Here is a 16886-nt window from a genome sequence, read left to right on the forward strand (position 1 = left end):
TATCTGTAATATGTAGGGTTAAGAGGCAACAGGAGTGGTCATTTCTCCATACAAACGTACTCGACTGTTTCCTCCGTGGGTTTTGAAGCTAGAGGAATGATTTTTACAGTACATATGGGGCTACTTTTCCGCACTAGTGCGTAAAATAGCACTTTTCATGCGTATGTCGAAACTTTAAAGTGCCATATGTACTGTAAAACGTTGTTCGATACACGTGCGAATAGGTAATTCGCAACTCGTGTCGATTTAAAACACTCCCTTCGGTCGTGTTTTAATTTATCGCCACTCGTTTCGAATTTCCTCTTTTTCGCACTTGTATCGAAAATAACTATTTCAACACAGATTAATATTGTCAATATCTGTGTCGGACCGTTTTGCTTTTTTTGATATTTTTGTTTATTAAGGCGCTAGAGCCCTTCAAAAAATGGCCAAATTGGCCTAATTGACTATGCCGCAATGAGAGGCGTGGTATTCAAAACTGATATCAATTAGCCAAAAAAGCAAAACGGTCCGACACAGATAATTTCATAATCATTTAGATTTCCAAATTTGGTTACGATTGGTTAAGTTTTGAAGGCGGAAACAGTCGAGTACGAAACCTCGGTTTTTGAGATTTTTACGCAGGATTTTTCGCCTTGTCCTTATCGCACTAGTTTTAGGAGCCGCTTCCGTTAGCGAGACGGGTATATTTACCTAAAATATTTAAATCTCAGCTCCTGTTTCGTCTTAATAGGTGCTTGTTTAATGAGGCGTGGCCAGTTATGGCCCCAGCTATTTTGCATTGCAAGACTAACCTCTAGATGTATCAGGTCCCATCTGCGTATGGTCATCATCATCATCCGCACCAGACTCAATTTCTGCAATGACACCTTTTGTAATCCCCTTTTTGAGCTGGTTTTCGTCTGTGTATCGTGATCTGCATTCTTTGCCGAGCTGAAAATCATTTCAGTCATTGGTAATCTTTATGAAAACTCATTTTTAACCCACGATGCAAAAAAACTTACAAATTTAACCAGTATACTTCGATTTTTAGCATTAGAAAAGAGGTAAATAATCTTGAAAAACGCTTTTTTTTTAAATTACTTTACTCGTAACTTATGATTTTTGAAGTCAAGAAAAAAAAATCAATACTTTTGGCTCTATATTACTTAAGTACATAAATATTTTTCCCCCTACCCTTAGAGTTTAAATAGTAGTTTGTGTTACAAGGGATCAAAATGATATATTTCCGTCAAGGGCGTACAATGAATCCTGAGCGTAATGAGGGATTCAAGTGTTAACGCCCAAGACGAAATAATTTTGATACCGTGTGACACATACTGCTTTTCACATCAACTATGAGGAAAATAAAAAAATCTTAGTGTTGACACAATCTGATGCTTAAAACAGATTATTTAAGCTAAAAAAATAATGTACAAAATTTTTTTTAGATAGTGTGCTTGAACAGAAAAGTGCTACTTTGATTCCTCCTAGCAGGGAGGAAAAGTGCCACTTTGATCCCTCCTAGCAGGGAAGAAAAAGCTCTTTTCTGAATAGGAGGTGTGAAAAATATGTTTATACCTGGTTTTTGAATGGTGATGTGAACGGTGTTACTAGTTCTTGTTTTGAAGAGTCGGAAGTTCTCAGAGGGTCTGAAAGTAAACAAACTGTTTAATGTCATCGCATATATGTGACGTCCCACGGGTAAAGGTACCTTATGGCGGTTGGCGCCTACGCTATTATTAACGCCGCTTCAATACAATTGCGGTGCTATGCGACGTAAGCGCCAAGTGCCATAAGGTACCTTTTTCCGTGGAACGTCACATATAGTCAACAGTTTTATATACTTTGCCATACTTTAGATGAGGTACAGGTGTAGTGCATAATTGTTTTCCATCGTATTTTATCGAAAACGTTCGTAATTATCATGGTACTTCAGTCAACCTATGTACTTTTTAGGGTTCCGTAGCCAAATGGCAAAAAACGGAACCCTTATGGATTCGTCATGTCTGTCTGTTTGTCTGTCCGTTCGTATGTCACTGCTTTTTTCCGAAACTAAAAAAACTATACTGTTGAAACTTGGTAAGTAGATGTATTCTGTGAACCGCATTATGATTTTCACACAAAAATAGAACAAAAACAATAAATTTTGGGGGTTTCCCATACTTAGAACTGATACTCAATTTTTTTTTTTCATCAAACCCTGTGTGGGCTGTCTAGGTAGGATAGGTCTTCAAAAATGATATTGAGGTTTCTAATATCATTTTTTCTGAATAGTTTGCGCGAGAGACACTTCCAAAGTGGTAAAATGTGTGTCCCCCCCCTGTAACTTCTAAAATAAGAGAATGATAAAACTAAAAAAAAATATATGATGTACATTACCATGTAAACTTCCACCGAAAATTGGTTTGAACGAGATCTAGTAAGTAATTTTTTTTTAATACGTCATAAATCCCCTAAATACGGAACCCTTCATGGGCGAGTCCGACTCGCACTTGGCCGCTTTTTATAAATGTTGCTCGCACTAACATGCGAGTACGCGCGAGATGCATAGAAAATTAGAAAGTAAGTTACGCAGAAAATATGCCAGTTACATTGTGGTAGCCGTAAGTCTTTAGTAAACATTTCCAACATACCGTTGAATGTATCCTGCGGGTCCTCCAGCTCTGGTTCCTGTTTGATGGGGTGCTCCGACTCCAGGTTCACCTCGTCAGGATCCTCGGGCTCCATCTTGATGGAGTGGTCTGATGACTCTGTCATATTCAAGTCTGAGGAATGAAGAAATCATAAAAGTTGTTTATTCAAAAAGTTTCACATACATAGTATGTACCTACATACTAATTGAAATGGAAAGTAGCTAGAGTAATGTCTGTGCCAGAAGGCCTAGGCAGTGGTTCCTAACCTGGGGGTAATTACCCCCGTGGGGGTAAAACTGGTATTTTACGGGGGTAATAAGCTAACCTAATATAACAATACAACAAAGTACGTTTTATTTTTATATATTACCATTGGGAGGAGGGGTAAAATCAGGTTCCCTAGTTAGTCATAGGGGTGACCGGACTGAAAAGGTTAGGAACCACTAGCCTAGGGACTTCCAGCAAGTTGGCTTTGATAAGCAAAGCCTTAGGAAAACCCCCTTTCAAAACCCTCGAAGTTTAACCGTAAGCAGAAAATTCCATTCATATCCCTAATAAAAGTTGCGGTCAGGAGCTAGTTTGTGATAAAGAATATTGACAGTTCAGATTACCTTGATCCATGGCAACTTCAATGCTTTCTGACTGTTGTTGTTGTTGTTGTGTGTCTTGCTCGAGTCCAGATGCTCGGGAAGCGTCACAAAATATATTGTAGCAATCGCAGTGGAATCTAGCATTTTTTTCCAAAATATTGTATTGGCCAATCCGTAAAAGTACCTGTAAAAAAAGTAATATTTTTTGGTACACTTACATTTATTTTTCACAGAAATACTGTGGGTATCCTCTGGCAAAATTTCACACAAAATAGGCAAAATAGTTGTTGATTTGCGGCATTTGCCTAGAACTAAATTAAAACTAACTATACGCTGGCTTGTTTGTGACAATTATAATGTTATATTAAAGTAATACTTACTAGTTGACTCCAGTTATCGTCATTTGTGGTACATGCCCGAAGTATTGCATTTTGAGTGTCCAACGTATCGACTTGCCCCACCGCAACTCGGTTGTCCTCAGGATATCTGGCTTGCTGTTGCTCAAACAATAATGACGCGTCCTTCTCGCAAAACAAACACTTATTTTGAAAATCGAATTCGCCGTTTAACTCGGATATATTTTTCCATATCTTTTTCTTCCTCTTTAAAGCAGCATCAATACATTTAGGATTAGTGTATGAGTTTCGGCAGTTCTTGTGTAGTTTTAATTCAGTGCGGTTTTTAAAACGGTCTTGTTGACCGTCACCCCTTGCAATGCTCGATTCAACGAACTTCAATAGACCCCGCTTTTTTACAACGACTACGTTGTCGTTTAGATAGAGACCACATAATATACATAATCTGTTATTTCTTTCCTCCATTTTAACGCCGGTACATGTGTACTTGTACTGTTCATAACTCAAAACGAAGTAATTTATAAAAACTTATAGCCGCACAAAGCTTGATATTTTGGGACCATTTTGGGACAGATGACAGATGAGATGACACCGATGACAGTAGTGAGCACCATAGATAAAGTATAAAATGAAAGCATTATTTATCTGTGGTGAGTACAGACAATTTTTTTTAATAGACACAAATATTTGCCTCTCTATCACTCTTGCGTAGGTATTCGAGCCTCGGAGAGGCAGACAGCAAAATGACCTATAAACACTCCTATAAATGATGAAACCAACCTTTTGAACGCCGCCAGACACCAGTGGCCTATTTTATAAAGCTACAAGTTACAATTTACAAGCAGAAGTCTCGTTCTAACACATAGGGTTAGAAAGAGACTTCCACTTGTAAATTGTAACTTGTAGCTTTATAAAATAGGCCACAGAACACCTAAAGTTGACCTAAAGTCGTCGTTATAGTTGGTCAAAGCATTACTTGGTCAACCAGATCTTGACAGTAGAAAAAGGCGGCAAATTTGAAAAATGTAGGCGCGAAGGGATATCGTCCCATAGAAAATATGAATTTCGCGCCTTTTTTACTGACAAGATTTGGTTTTGGTTGGTTGAGGCAGGTTTGGTTGGTAAATAAGAACAAAAAAAAACTATACTTATCCTTTTCTTTTGTGTGCTGGTACTACAGTGTAAGACAAAGATAGTATGATTATCTCTGTCTATGTTTGAAATGAGACAGTCCTTTGACAAACTATAACTAGTCAAACGCGACCAATTTGACCAAACAAACTAATTACAGGTTAAGAATGTTTGAAATAAAATTCGATCAGTATAAATATATAATTTATTGTCATATCACAATTTAGGTAAAAATCTACAAAATACTGAAGTGTTTATCAAATGTTACGGGCAATACTAGAATGTTAAGTACCTACCTGTTAAGTTTACCTGGGTCTGGGTATTACCTAATAGTATTAATTACCCAAGACTTGGGTAAAGCCCGAATTTAAGTAAATTTAAGTTTAGCTGGGTATACCTAGTATTATCCAAGCCATTTGGGTAAAGCTCAAAAATTAAATCATTTGTATTCGGCGTTTACCCATATATATCTAGGTCTACCCAACACTGGGACCGTTTCTCAAAAGCTTGTAACTTGTAACACAAGCGGAAGTCCCTTTCTAACAAAAGCTGCCAAAAAGAGACATCCGCTTGTATTACAAGTACATGCTTTTGAGAAACGGGCCCCAGAACTAATGATGCAACACCTAACATTACTCAGCCAGTGTTGGGTAGACCCCGTGCCGGCCCGAGCTCTTGATCAGGGTAGAGCGAAATCGGGATTTGGCGCCCTTCGTTGAAGTTTTCAAGCGTATTTTGGGTCCCCGCCACACTCGCGTCTTTTAATAGTTATTTGTTTTACAAGGGGGCAAAGTTGTTGTTTAACCGCTCGTGCTAATATTGATACCCGAGCAAGCGAAAGATTCTAAAATTGGAATCTTGAGCGTTGCGAGGGTTTCAAAGCACGAGGGTTAAACAAAATTTGCCCCCGAGTGAAACACAAAATTTTTCACCATACCAACCCGAAGCAAATATCAAAAAAAAAACAAAATCAAACCTAATCAAATCCAAATGAATGTTATTAAATATTTATCATCCAAAATCATAATTTAAAAGTCAATTCTACCAGCAAACATAAGAAAACAACTCAAAATTTGCATTTGATTACTTTGCCTCACATGTGAATAAAATGCAACTTTGCTATCAGTTTTTGAAGTGCAAAGTAAGCCTTTCCGAGCTGGTGTGGTGAAAAATTTATTTTTTTCACATTTGCCATTTTGGCGCCCCCCTTGCCATCCGGCGCCTAGAGCGGCCGCTCCACTCGCTCTACCCTAGATCCGGGTAGAACTAGACGTGTACGGGTAAACGCCGAATACCTACAGATTAATGTTGATTTTTTAGGACTTTACCCAAAATGCTCGGGTAATACTTGTTATACCCGGGTTAACTTGAGTTTAATCAATCTTCTAACATTACCCGTAACATACAGGGTGGAAAGATAAGTCGGGCCCTGGAGGGAAACTACCTTAAATCCTTAAGCTGGCTCATTTTACTTAAAGGAGACATTCCTTTATTTTTAAAAAGAAACAAAACTGCATTCAAAATATTTTTCTTTTTTTCTTCAAGTTGGCTTGTCTAAAAAAATTTTGAGTACTAAATATTAGATTTTATGGATATTTTGTACGACAGACGAGTGTAAGACCTAATGTTTCTTGGAGAAATGTTATCATTAACATTAACTGTATCGACTAGTAGAATAAAATTGCGAGTTTTTATTTTTTGGAATTTTTAGTCGGTTCGAGTCCCGGGCGAGGCAAGCGAGTTTTAGAAAATTTTTGAATGCAGTTTTGTTTCTTTTTAAAAATAAAGGAATGCCTCCTTTAAGTAAAATGAGCCAGCTTAAGGATTTAAGGTAGTTTCCCTCCAGGGCCCGGCTTATCTTTCCACCCTGTATATACTAGTTTTAGCCCCAAAACTATTTTATTTTCTATTAAATCCCCGTGCAACTTTACTAACCAGCTCAGATAAGTGGTAGACCGAGTCATAAGGAGTCATCCACAAATCACGTGATTTTTTTCATGATTTTCAAGGGCACGAAACAAACAGTTGTCACATGGTCACATTCGACCAATTCCTCCCCTGGGGCCGATTGCATGAAGGTAACTAAAAATTGTATACAGATGAAATAAGTGACGTCATGCAAATTATGACCCCTTTTCACACTTTCTTGATCCCTCCACCCCCTAAAAGTGGACGTAATTAATGGATGACGTCATATTTTGCTTATCTAAATTAAAAATAATTATAAAGAAAGGAAGCATACAAAATATATTGGTTTCTAAATTCTTTGATATACTTATTTAATTATACTAAGATTAAAATAATATATTCTGTTATAATTATCTAATAAGTTAAACATTAAGACTGGACGTGTTTTAATAACATTTTTTTATAAGTAATGACAAAAAAAAAACTTATATAAATTTAACTGACATGAGTTTTAAGAAGCAAAGGGAAGTTATAATTTTTTGAAACTAATAAACGGCCGAATTGTTAAGAAAGCAAGTATACAGGATGGCCCATTTAGATCGGTCAGTATGGGAAAATCTGAAACTATAAGACATACGACGATCTCTTCTTAGGAACCATGTCATCGATTTTAGTAACAAGAATTATTACTATAATTTTTTTTTATGTAAAATGTATTGAAAAAAAAATGGTGGCCATTTCGAAAACATACTAAAATAAATTAAAGGATATGAAAACAATGCATTTTATTTATTTCAGACATCATGTTTCATAGTAACATTTACTGCTTAAGACCTACACAGTCGATATCTAAATAGAAATAATTTTAGATATTTTTTTTTCAAAACGTCCGGGTTCGATTCCCGAGCTGAGTACACATTTTTTTTTAAATGTATGAATGCAGTTTTTCTTGTTACTAAAATCGATGACATGGTTCCTAAGAAGAGATCGTCGTATGTCTTATAGTTTCAGATTTTCCCATACTGACCGATCTAAATGGGCCACCCTGTATACCTAAGACTGTAAATTCTATCTGACATATTTCTGTAACCATTAGTTACCTAATTGCATTTACGACAATTTGTTAGGCCGCATTTACACCTGTAAGTTTTACTTACGTAAGTAGGTACAAAGCTATTTGTTAGAATGAGATAACGATATTCATCTCTCATTCTGTGGTATAGCTGTGTCCCTACTTACGTAAGTAAAACTTACACGTGTAAAGGCGGCCTTAATGTAACTTTCATAATATGTAATTTCACTGAGAATTTTGATGCAGTAACATATTTATGTAAAAATATCACAAATCATAACCGAAGAAATAATACGAGTATTGATTTACAATTTCATCTACTTAACTTATGTCACATTATAAATATAAACTTAAAAGTCAATTTAAAACTGAGTTCATAAGAATGTCATAGTTAAAAATGTCATTTAATAAAATAAGAACTAAAAAAAATGTCAAGAATATAAAACGAAAATCTCAAATCAATTAATAATATACTCTAGCCACCCACAGATCAAAGCATGCCAATATAAATACAATTTTAATTGATCGAACTAAAGATTCAAAATGCAATACAATGGAATGACCTTTTTATAGGTCTCTGGGCGCCTAAAGGATAATTTATCAAATCTGATTTGAATCAAATCAAGAAGTGCAAATCGGAGCCTAGTTTAATATAGTTAGTGGTCAAAAATAGGTTTATATTTTTCATACTTCTTAATCTTAATGAGATGGTCCCTTAAGCCCGTTGTTGGACCTGCGTTTCTACCCATTTGATTAATTTAATTCACCTAAATATGTGTAAAGTTTAAGAAAAATCGTGTACCCGACTTTGACAGCTGTAAATATTTATGGTACAGATGTAGTGCATTATTATTTTCCATCGTATTTTACCGATTCTACTGATTTGATTAATTTAATACACCTAAATATGTGTAAAGTTTAAGAAAAATCGTATAGCCGACTTTTGACAGTTGCATATATTTATGGTGCAGATGTACAGCATTATAATTTTTCATAGTACTTTCACAGAAACGTACGAACGGGTCTTTATATTTCAGTCAGTGTCGGTACAAAAAGCACTGAGGTTGACTGAAGTAGCATGACAAATACTAACGTTTCCGAGAAAATACGATGGAAAACATGTATGCACTACATATGTAACTGAATAGGCTATATGACTAATTTTTTTTTATGGTATCAATCGATCGGGTTTGTTTTTAGGATCAAATGTCTATATGGGACCCATTGCATTAAAGTAACACAAAAGTCAGAAATTGTAGTCAAAGTCCGACAGTCGCACTTCACTCGCGAAACGCCCTATACAAAACGGCCAGAGGCCGTGACGTCATCGCCCACGTTGTAGTATGGACAAAACAAGAAAATTGCGTTTTTGTCGGTGAAATATTGCGTTTATGTATATAGTTGCTATACAATATTTTTTTTGGTGAAATGTAAGGAATCGAATGGTACCCTTACTTTTATCGCTTTTGGAAGTTAAAAAAAACTTAAATTTTGAAACTTTCAGGTCCTGTATTTTTGTAATTTTTCAATATTTTATTTTAATATCCACATTATTGTGATAAATTGCTCGTTTGCTATCTATTTTACTAGATTTTGTTATAAAATTCAACATGTGTCAACATCCCTATTGTCACGTCTAAATGTACTGTTCGAATTTAGACTAAGTGTAAGGCCTGAGTGGACGCTCGCTCGGCGACGCGTGCAGCGTGGCTGTGTGCTCGCGCGTGATGTGAGCAGCGTGCACTAAGGCCGCTCCTATACGTGCGCAATTGTTTAACATGCACGCCGCACGCCCCGCCCCGCTGCACGCACAACTAGAGCGGCCACTCAGGCCTTACACTAAAGCAGCATCACTGCTGCATAAATTTAAAATAAATGTCTTGATAATACTACCTTTTTGTCGTTTCATTGCATTGCAGTCCAAAGGCCGACCGCAATCGGAAGTAATGTTGTGCGGCAGTCTGGAGTAATGTCGTGCTACAATATTGCTACAGTAATGCTGGGGTATTTTCAATCCGAACACTTAACACTTTAACATAAATTACAGCATTTACTGAGTCACACATATACAGGTTGGCCAAATAAGAGGTATACACTTTATTTTTGAAATTTTATTCTATAAAACATAAAAAATATTAAGTATTCCTTGTTAAATATAATATGTAGGGTCAGCAATTACACATGGAAAATAATGTCAGACAAATGTCCACCTCTAGCAGCATGGAAGATGCGAACCCTTTTCATCGCGTTTTTCATCACTTTTTCACACATTTCTGGCGTTATCTCAGCGACAGTGTTTCGAATATTTTGTTTTAATTGCTGAAGGTTCGTTGGCCTATTAGCATAGACACGTCCCTTTAGATAGCCCCACAGAAAAAAGTCAGGAGCTGTTAAATCAGGCGATCTTGGGGGCCAGTCAATGTCACCGTTTCTCGAAATTAATCGACCGGGAAACGTTATTTTTAATGTTTCTATTGTTTTTAATGATTAAAACACGTTGTTCCGTCGTAAAACGCTCCATAATAAATTTGCCGTATCTACACAAACTAATTTTCATGCAATAACTGTCATATTTACCGCCAAAATAAAATGGCGGCAAAAAAAGTTGTATACCTCTAAGTTGGCCACCCTGTACATACATCGGCAGTCATATTCAAAACACGAATAACTCTTAAACTTTTCAAATTTGTCAATAAATCTTTGCCTATTCTCTCGTTTCGATATCTATAAGTAATGTCCTATATGGGGCATTATCTATGAAAAGGGACCTTATTGTCGATGGCGCTTATGCCGCACAGCGTCGCGCGGCATTATATTTATATCGGAGCATCGTTAATAATGCCGTAAGCGCCATCGACAATAAGGTCCCTTTTCATAGATAACGTCACATATTTACAGAGCCGTGGATGTGACCGGCTTCAGTCCTCGCACCAGTATCGTCGGGGAGAGCTCTTTAGTGAATTCGTCTAGAACCTGGAAAAAAGTAAAATAGGGTGACTTTCAGTGCGCTAAAGAAGCACAATCAAAACTGGTATAGTTTGTAGCTTTCTAGTAGACCCCGAAGGCTTATCCTATTGTATATTGTTCAGTAAAACCGCACGTGCTACTTACCTGCAAAAAAGGGTCCTAATTATTATATTTGGCACCTGAGCGCGGGCTAGTCCAACGCTCAAAAAACCAGTGTAGGTGCGCTCTCCGATAACGCGCCTTTGTTACGCATCTCGATGACACATTTTAGACTGGTTCTGTAGCGTTCGACTCGCCGGCACTCAGTAACCGAAGTACCGATTTTTTATGCAGGTGGTTGTGGCACGTGGCACGAGCGGTTTTTCTTAACAATAGACAATAGGATTAGCCTTCGGGGTCTATTAGAAAGCTACAAACTATAAATACAGGCCTTAAGCTACCTGCGGTTTTCATCGATATTTGACAAGTTTTGAATCGTATCTCCTACTTTTGCACCACAGATAGAATTATAAGACAAACGGCTATCAGTTCTTCAATCTTTTATCTCCATTTTTGTCGACCGGATTTTGAAAGAAATGAATGCTTATTTTTTCATGATTTTTTTAAACATAGTCTAAATAATCACTTTATTCGTGTCTAGTTTGCTGTGAAGAATCTTAGATATACGAAATCTACATATTTGGATTCGTCTTTGACGTCTCGAAAAACGTGTCGAGGATTTTAATTTTAAACTAATTAACACAAAAGTTATGGCCAGAAAACTAATTATTTGGCCTAAAATTGTTCAACTTTGATACCAAATATCTCGAAGACTAAGAACATTGAAGTAAATATAGGATACTATATTGCTTAAAGCCGTTGCTGTTAATATGATAAGCTACAAAAAACAATTTAATTTTAAGTAGCAATTTTGCTGGGACATCAGTTATCTGCGACCACGAAAAAAGGGTAAATTCGTGATAGACCCGGTTATATGTTAATTTTAAGTAGATTAGTTTTATGGCCACTCCACACTAGCGTTTCCCAAGCGTCAGCGTCTAGTCAACTCTATGGCTGCTGCTCGACGCAACGTTGGCGCGACTGCGCAGCGACGCCATTTTGCATAGCGCTGACTAGACGCCGACGCTCGACAGACGCTAGTGTGGGGTGCCTTAATGTACTTTTTTCTACTCCCGTACTTTTATTTCTCATTTAAAGGGTCGTGCAGACACCTTTAAAACCCTACCTTATAGTTGTCAAGACAAGTCTTTAGTCTATTCCCCAAAAAAGAATTTGTGCATACACGCAGTATCTTTTTGGCACTTTTTGATACTTCGTGTAATGAGCACTTAAAACATATTAAATGAAATACATTGTTGCCAACCTTATTTTAAATGTCATCTCTGACAAATAAGTGAACCATAGTCATGTTTTTTTTATAATTTCATTCATTCATTCATTCTTTTCCCGCCCGTACCCTCGATCTTTTGCTACTTCTTGAATGAAAAATATAAGTAAAATTTACAATTTTATTTCAAACTAAGTGCTTGGTCGTAGAAAAAAGTATTGTATGCAACGTTGTTTAACTGAGTCAAAAAATACTCATGGCGTCTTTATTAACAATTTTCGGCTTCGCCTCAAACTGTTACTCACGCCACTCGCCTTTTTTGACCTCTCTTAAACAACGGTTGCATAAAATACTATTTTGTACGCCTATAAATAAATACCTGTAGATATTGTCCGCAGATGGCTTTGTCGGAGCTTAGCTCAGCAGTGAGCCGCGGTGGCTCGGGCAGTTGGAGGAAAGTCACTGCCGTTTCACTGCCGCTACGACTTCGGATTATACTGTTTACCCTGAAAATTATTGAAATTAAATGAAAAATATAACTATACACTTAAGAAACATTTATCCATAACTATCACTCGTCCCTCTCTACCCCACACCCATATTTACAAACACACACACACACACACACACACACACACACACACACACACACACACACACACACACACAAACACACACACAAACACACACACACACACACACACACACAGTAACTACTTCCTCTTAATTTAGTTAATCTCTTCTTAAATTAGTGAACCTAACTTTAACTTTTATACTAATTCTTAGTTATTTAAATGTCGGTAATATTTTCTGTAAAATTTTCTAATGTCAATTGCATTCTAGGAGCCCAAGTCACAGGCATAGCCTAGTTTGGGATCCACCTGTGTCCATGTGTCTGTAAGATCGTCTTCTTTTGTCAATAAAAAATATTCTATTCTATTCTATACACAAATAGTAGACTTACGTGCCTAATGGGGTTGGCCGGTCGAAGTATTTAGCAGATGGCGCATCATAGCTTGCCCTGTCAATCCTTCGAATTGTGTCAAATTATTGTTTTTTTAATGCCCTAGATGCCAGCCCTTTGCCAAATCTCATAGAAAAAGGGGCAAGCTATGATGGCGCCATCTATGCAAACCTTTGACAGTTGTCAACCCCATTTAGTAGCTTCAATACATTATAGGTACTTATTTATAAGGACAGTAGCAGTACTGATAATTCCGCTACTTGCCGCTAGATGCCGAACACGAAAATAAAAAGTCGTTTTGGTAACAAAACTGATGTATGGAGTGAGCACTCTATGTCTTCTTAATTCTCTTTGCCCCGGTGAATGATAGCTGAAGATGGAAGTGTATGTATACCCACATTATGAATGAATTGCACTCAAAAGTGGGTATGCACTTCAGCAACTGTGTGTAAACACTGTATTTAGTAACGCTAAAAACAAAAAATAAATCCTAAGGCTATATTTCATACGACAACCGGACATGAGAAAGCGACCACACGGTCAATAATTCGAACAAATGTTTTCATAAGTACTCTAAATAGGAATTTGGCTAAAAAAGGTGACAAGCTCATGGTAAATATTTGCTGTTTATTTATTTTTGCCCTGTTTTTCTGTCACTTATAAAGTGCCTATTAAATAATAAATATTAGGGGACATCTTACACAGATCAACCTAGCCCCAAACTAAGCAAAGCTTGTACTATGGGTGCTAGGCGACGATATACATACTTATATAGATAAATACATACTTATGTACATAGAAAACACCCATGACTCAGGAACAAATATCTGTGCTCAACACACAAATTAATGCCCTTACCGGGATTCGAACCCAGGACCATCGGCTTCACAGGTAGGGTCACTACCCACTAGGCCAGATCGGATTAATGGGCCATTTTCGCCGACTAATTGCCGGCTACAAATGCGGCTGAATAGTCGGCTTTCACGACTAGTAAATGGGTCAGTCAACAATTTCTTGTTGTTATTCTGTCCCATCAGCGAGGAGACAATAATAGCATAGATTGTTAGAAGAACTGCTGTACCATGTTCTACTAACATGCTCAGTAGATGTCCCATTATGGAAAGGTCTTATAACTACCATAAAATGCAAGTTTGGTTCATTCAAATACGAAAAACCCAGAATTTTAAGAGTGACTCAGGAGACCGTAACCATAGCAACGCGTGACAAGAAACTGAAATAAATGTCATATAGTCAGAAAAAGTGACCCAATCCTCTAGTGCCCCAGGCTGGAATCGAACCAGCGTCCTCTGCTATCGCGGCAGGTGCCTGTTACCTCTCGGCCACCGGGGGACAGCGGCATAGGTCGAATTTTTCCAAGTATATGCACTTCATACTGAAGGCTTATGGCGCCCCCTGGCCACCTCTAAGGTAGAACAATATGGTTCGACCTTTCTAACTGGATCATCTCAGATGATACCGAGAACCAATTAAGAGCCAACAGGAGCTAAGATTTAAATATTTTAGGTAAATATACCCGTCTCGCTAACGGAAGCGGCTCCTAAAACTAGTGCGAAAAATCCTGCGTAAAAATATAAAAAATCGAGGTTTCGTACTCGCCTGTTTCCTCCTCCAAAACTTAACCAATCGTAACCAAGTTTGTAAATCTAAATGATTATGACATTATCTGTGTCGGACCGTTTTGCTTTTTTGACTAATTGATGTCAGTTTTGAATAGCACGCCTCTCATTGCGGCATAGTCAATTAGGCCATTTTGGCCATTTTTGAAGGGCTCTAGCGCCTTAAAAAACAAAAATATCAAAAAAAGCAAAACGGTCCGACACAGATATTGACAATATTAATCTTTGTTGAAAAAATCATTGCTCTAGCTTCAAAACCCACGGAGGAAACAGTCGAGTACGTTTGTATGGAGAAATGTGCACTCCTGTTGGCTCTTAAAATATTTTCTGAAAATAGTTTAATTTGTTCTAGTATGTAGTTATGAAGGCTTTGTCGGCGCGGCTGGTCGATTCCACAGGGGACCGTAGGGCTGGCGCGTATTCTACTAACCCGGAGTTAACCGATTACATCTGGAGTTACCATGGTTACCAGTACAATTTGACACTAGGTTAACGATTTAACCGCTTAACCCCGGGTTAGTGGGATGCTGCAAGTGGGCCTCAGCGTATCGCGCTAGCGGTACAGAGGTAACGCCGCCAGTGTAATGGGGTCCATGCCGCAGGCCGAACTGTTGGACGGGGCATTTCTTTTATGATTGGATCTTTTATAGGTTTTTTGTAATTTAGTATTAGTTTTTAGTTCTAATTTAGTTTTATTTTATTCGCTCCGTGCAAAGCGGGTGGTTGGGGAAGCCGAAACGATCGCAGCGCTTGATGTGGCCAATAATGACAAGATTGGTAACCGTCTTTCTGTCAATTCCCATACTTCTCAGTTATTTTAGCTTTATAATCATACTTACGATAAAAATGGGTCACGATAGCTGTTGTGTGGTAAACTGCAATAATACTGGACGAAACAGTAATAGTAAATTTTATATATTTTCAACGCCGAGCTAGATATTAGCCTTTTATACCATATAGTACTATTCCAGGCTTAATAACGTAATGGCTAAACATTTTATCTAGTCTATGTCAACACAGAGTTTTTCTTGTATGTAAATAAAATAGTATGGCTATACAGTGTACCAACATTAAGTGATTGTAATATTAGTTATTGAAAGCCCATCAAAAGCACACTTTTGGCATGTAGGGTTATCTGTCGTCTGTCACAAGTCACACAAGTGTCACAACAGACATTGTGCCTATTAAGCGGGAGAACATAAATTTTTAACATAAAATGTGTTGATTAAAACCTGTGAAAAAGGTCAAAGTTTTTATAATTGCAAGCATCGTACGTATCCCCAGGAAGAGGATCACTAAGTGAGTCATCAAAACATAGTGAAACATGCGTTTATTCATTGAAACAACAACGAAGGAAATTGACCGAATAATATAAAATACACAGATAATTCTTACTGTTTTCACTAAAGCAAAAACCAAAAGGTGTATTTAACATTAAATACGAATAGATTCCGCACATTGTTAAGTACATTATAGTAAATATTTTTAAGGAATAATCTTTATTTTGTTGCGCTCGCTATTTGACAGCGCCGACCATGTTGCGAACGCTAGGCGGCGCTGCCATCGTGCACGGTGCCAATAGATAAGTTAGTTTATTTAATTTTTTTTTTGAATGTACAATTACTTGTAATCATAATAAATAAATATAAGAAAACTTCTTTGAGAAAAAAGTATGTAAACTTACTTGTGCATGTAAGTATTAAGAGGCACTCTTTGGTATATGGATTGATCCGAGTTGTCGGACATCCACCGGCTTGTCTCGTCCGGTGCCGGCCACTCCGATACCTGTACAAATAATGTTCATGTCCACTTTTATATGGCTACGGGTTAACTTAGACGGATGGTGAAAACTTATAATCATACCTCGCAACCGAGCTAGCAAATCTGTAGCAGTTGTACGTCAGGGTTATCACTACTACGCATAAACTAAAGTACAAAAAATATATTTTCTTTGTTTTCAAACACACCAATATTATCAAGCAATAAAAATTCCATGTTAATATTTGAAATAAATGCGAAAAAAAACGTGATTTTATAAACAAAATAACAGATACATTGAGACGCATCTAATATTGACATTGACCTGTTAATTTATATTATTTGACAGTAAATTCAACCGGGTTATATCGGAAGAGGGTCAACAAGGTTCTCGATCAATTTTATTAATCTCACATACAATAAAGTTAAAGCAAAATGTTTCATCATAATCGCCAACCCTGACACAAAACTGTCATATGCTACGGTTTTGCTAGCTCCGTTGCGGGGTATGCTTATAATGGCTGATTAAGTACTGGCAAAGACATATGTAACTCCGTATAA

General features: G+C 37.2%; 3 protein-coding genes across 4 annotated transcripts in view; 1 reads left to right on the forward strand and 2 right to left on the reverse strand.

Moving 5' to 3' along the window:
* LOC134658339 (trehalase-like) overlaps positions 1–11779 on the forward strand; it is a 221931-nt gene extending 210152 nt beyond the window's left edge. For both annotated transcript variants that reach the window (XM_063513962.1, XM_063513963.1), the window contains exon 16: positions 11668–11779. The gene's annotated coding sequence lies outside the window, so the exon portion shown is untranslated. The remainder of the gene's footprint in view (positions 1–11667) is intronic.
* LOC134658540 (uncharacterized) lies at positions 790–4043 on the reverse strand. The gene is made up of 5 exons (XM_063514225.1): positions 3586–4043; positions 3227–3389; positions 2616–2747; positions 1561–1631; positions 790–933 (listed from the first exon to the last, which is right to left on the reverse strand). The coding sequence occupies exons 1-5, from the start codon at positions 4024–4026 to the stop codon at positions 790–792; spliced, it is 951 nt and encodes a 316-aa protein (XP_063370295.1). The 5' UTR covers positions 4027–4043.
* LOC134658350 (solute carrier family 12 member 9) overlaps positions 10553–16886 on the reverse strand; it is a 46165-nt gene continuing 39831 nt past the window's right edge. The window contains exons 18-20 of the mRNA XM_063513979.1: positions 16252–16352; positions 12346–12472; positions 10553–10645 (exon numbers count right to left, since the gene is read on the reverse strand). Of these exons, the coding sequence (XP_063370049.1) occupies positions 10565–10645; positions 12346–12472; positions 16252–16352 (309 nt within the window). The 3' untranslated portion in view covers positions 10553–10564. The remainder of the gene's footprint in view (positions 10646–12345; positions 12473–16251; positions 16353–16886) is intronic.

Source organism: Cydia amplana, chromosome 22 (genome assembly GCF_948474715.1).
Source record: "Cydia amplana chromosome 22, ilCydAmpl1.1, whole genome shotgun sequence".
NCBI lineage: Eukaryota > Metazoa > Arthropoda > Insecta > Lepidoptera > Tortricidae > Cydia > Cydia amplana.

What these genes read in the sequence shown, in the direction of transcription:
- LOC134658540 (XM_063514225.1), bottom strand. Translation starts at nt 4,026, where the DNA reads ATGGAGGAAAGAAATAACAGATTATGTATATTATGTGGTCTCTATCTA. An exon ending in ACGATAACTGGAGTCAACTA is followed by an intron (nt 3,390 to 3,585) that starts GTAAGTATTACT and finishes CTTTTTTTACAG; the next exon opens with GTACTTTTACGGATTGGCCA. An exon ending in CATCACCATTCAAAAACCAG is followed by an intron (nt 934 to 1,560) that starts GTATAAACATAT and finishes AATGATTTTCAG; the next exon opens with CTCGGCAAAGAATGCAGATC.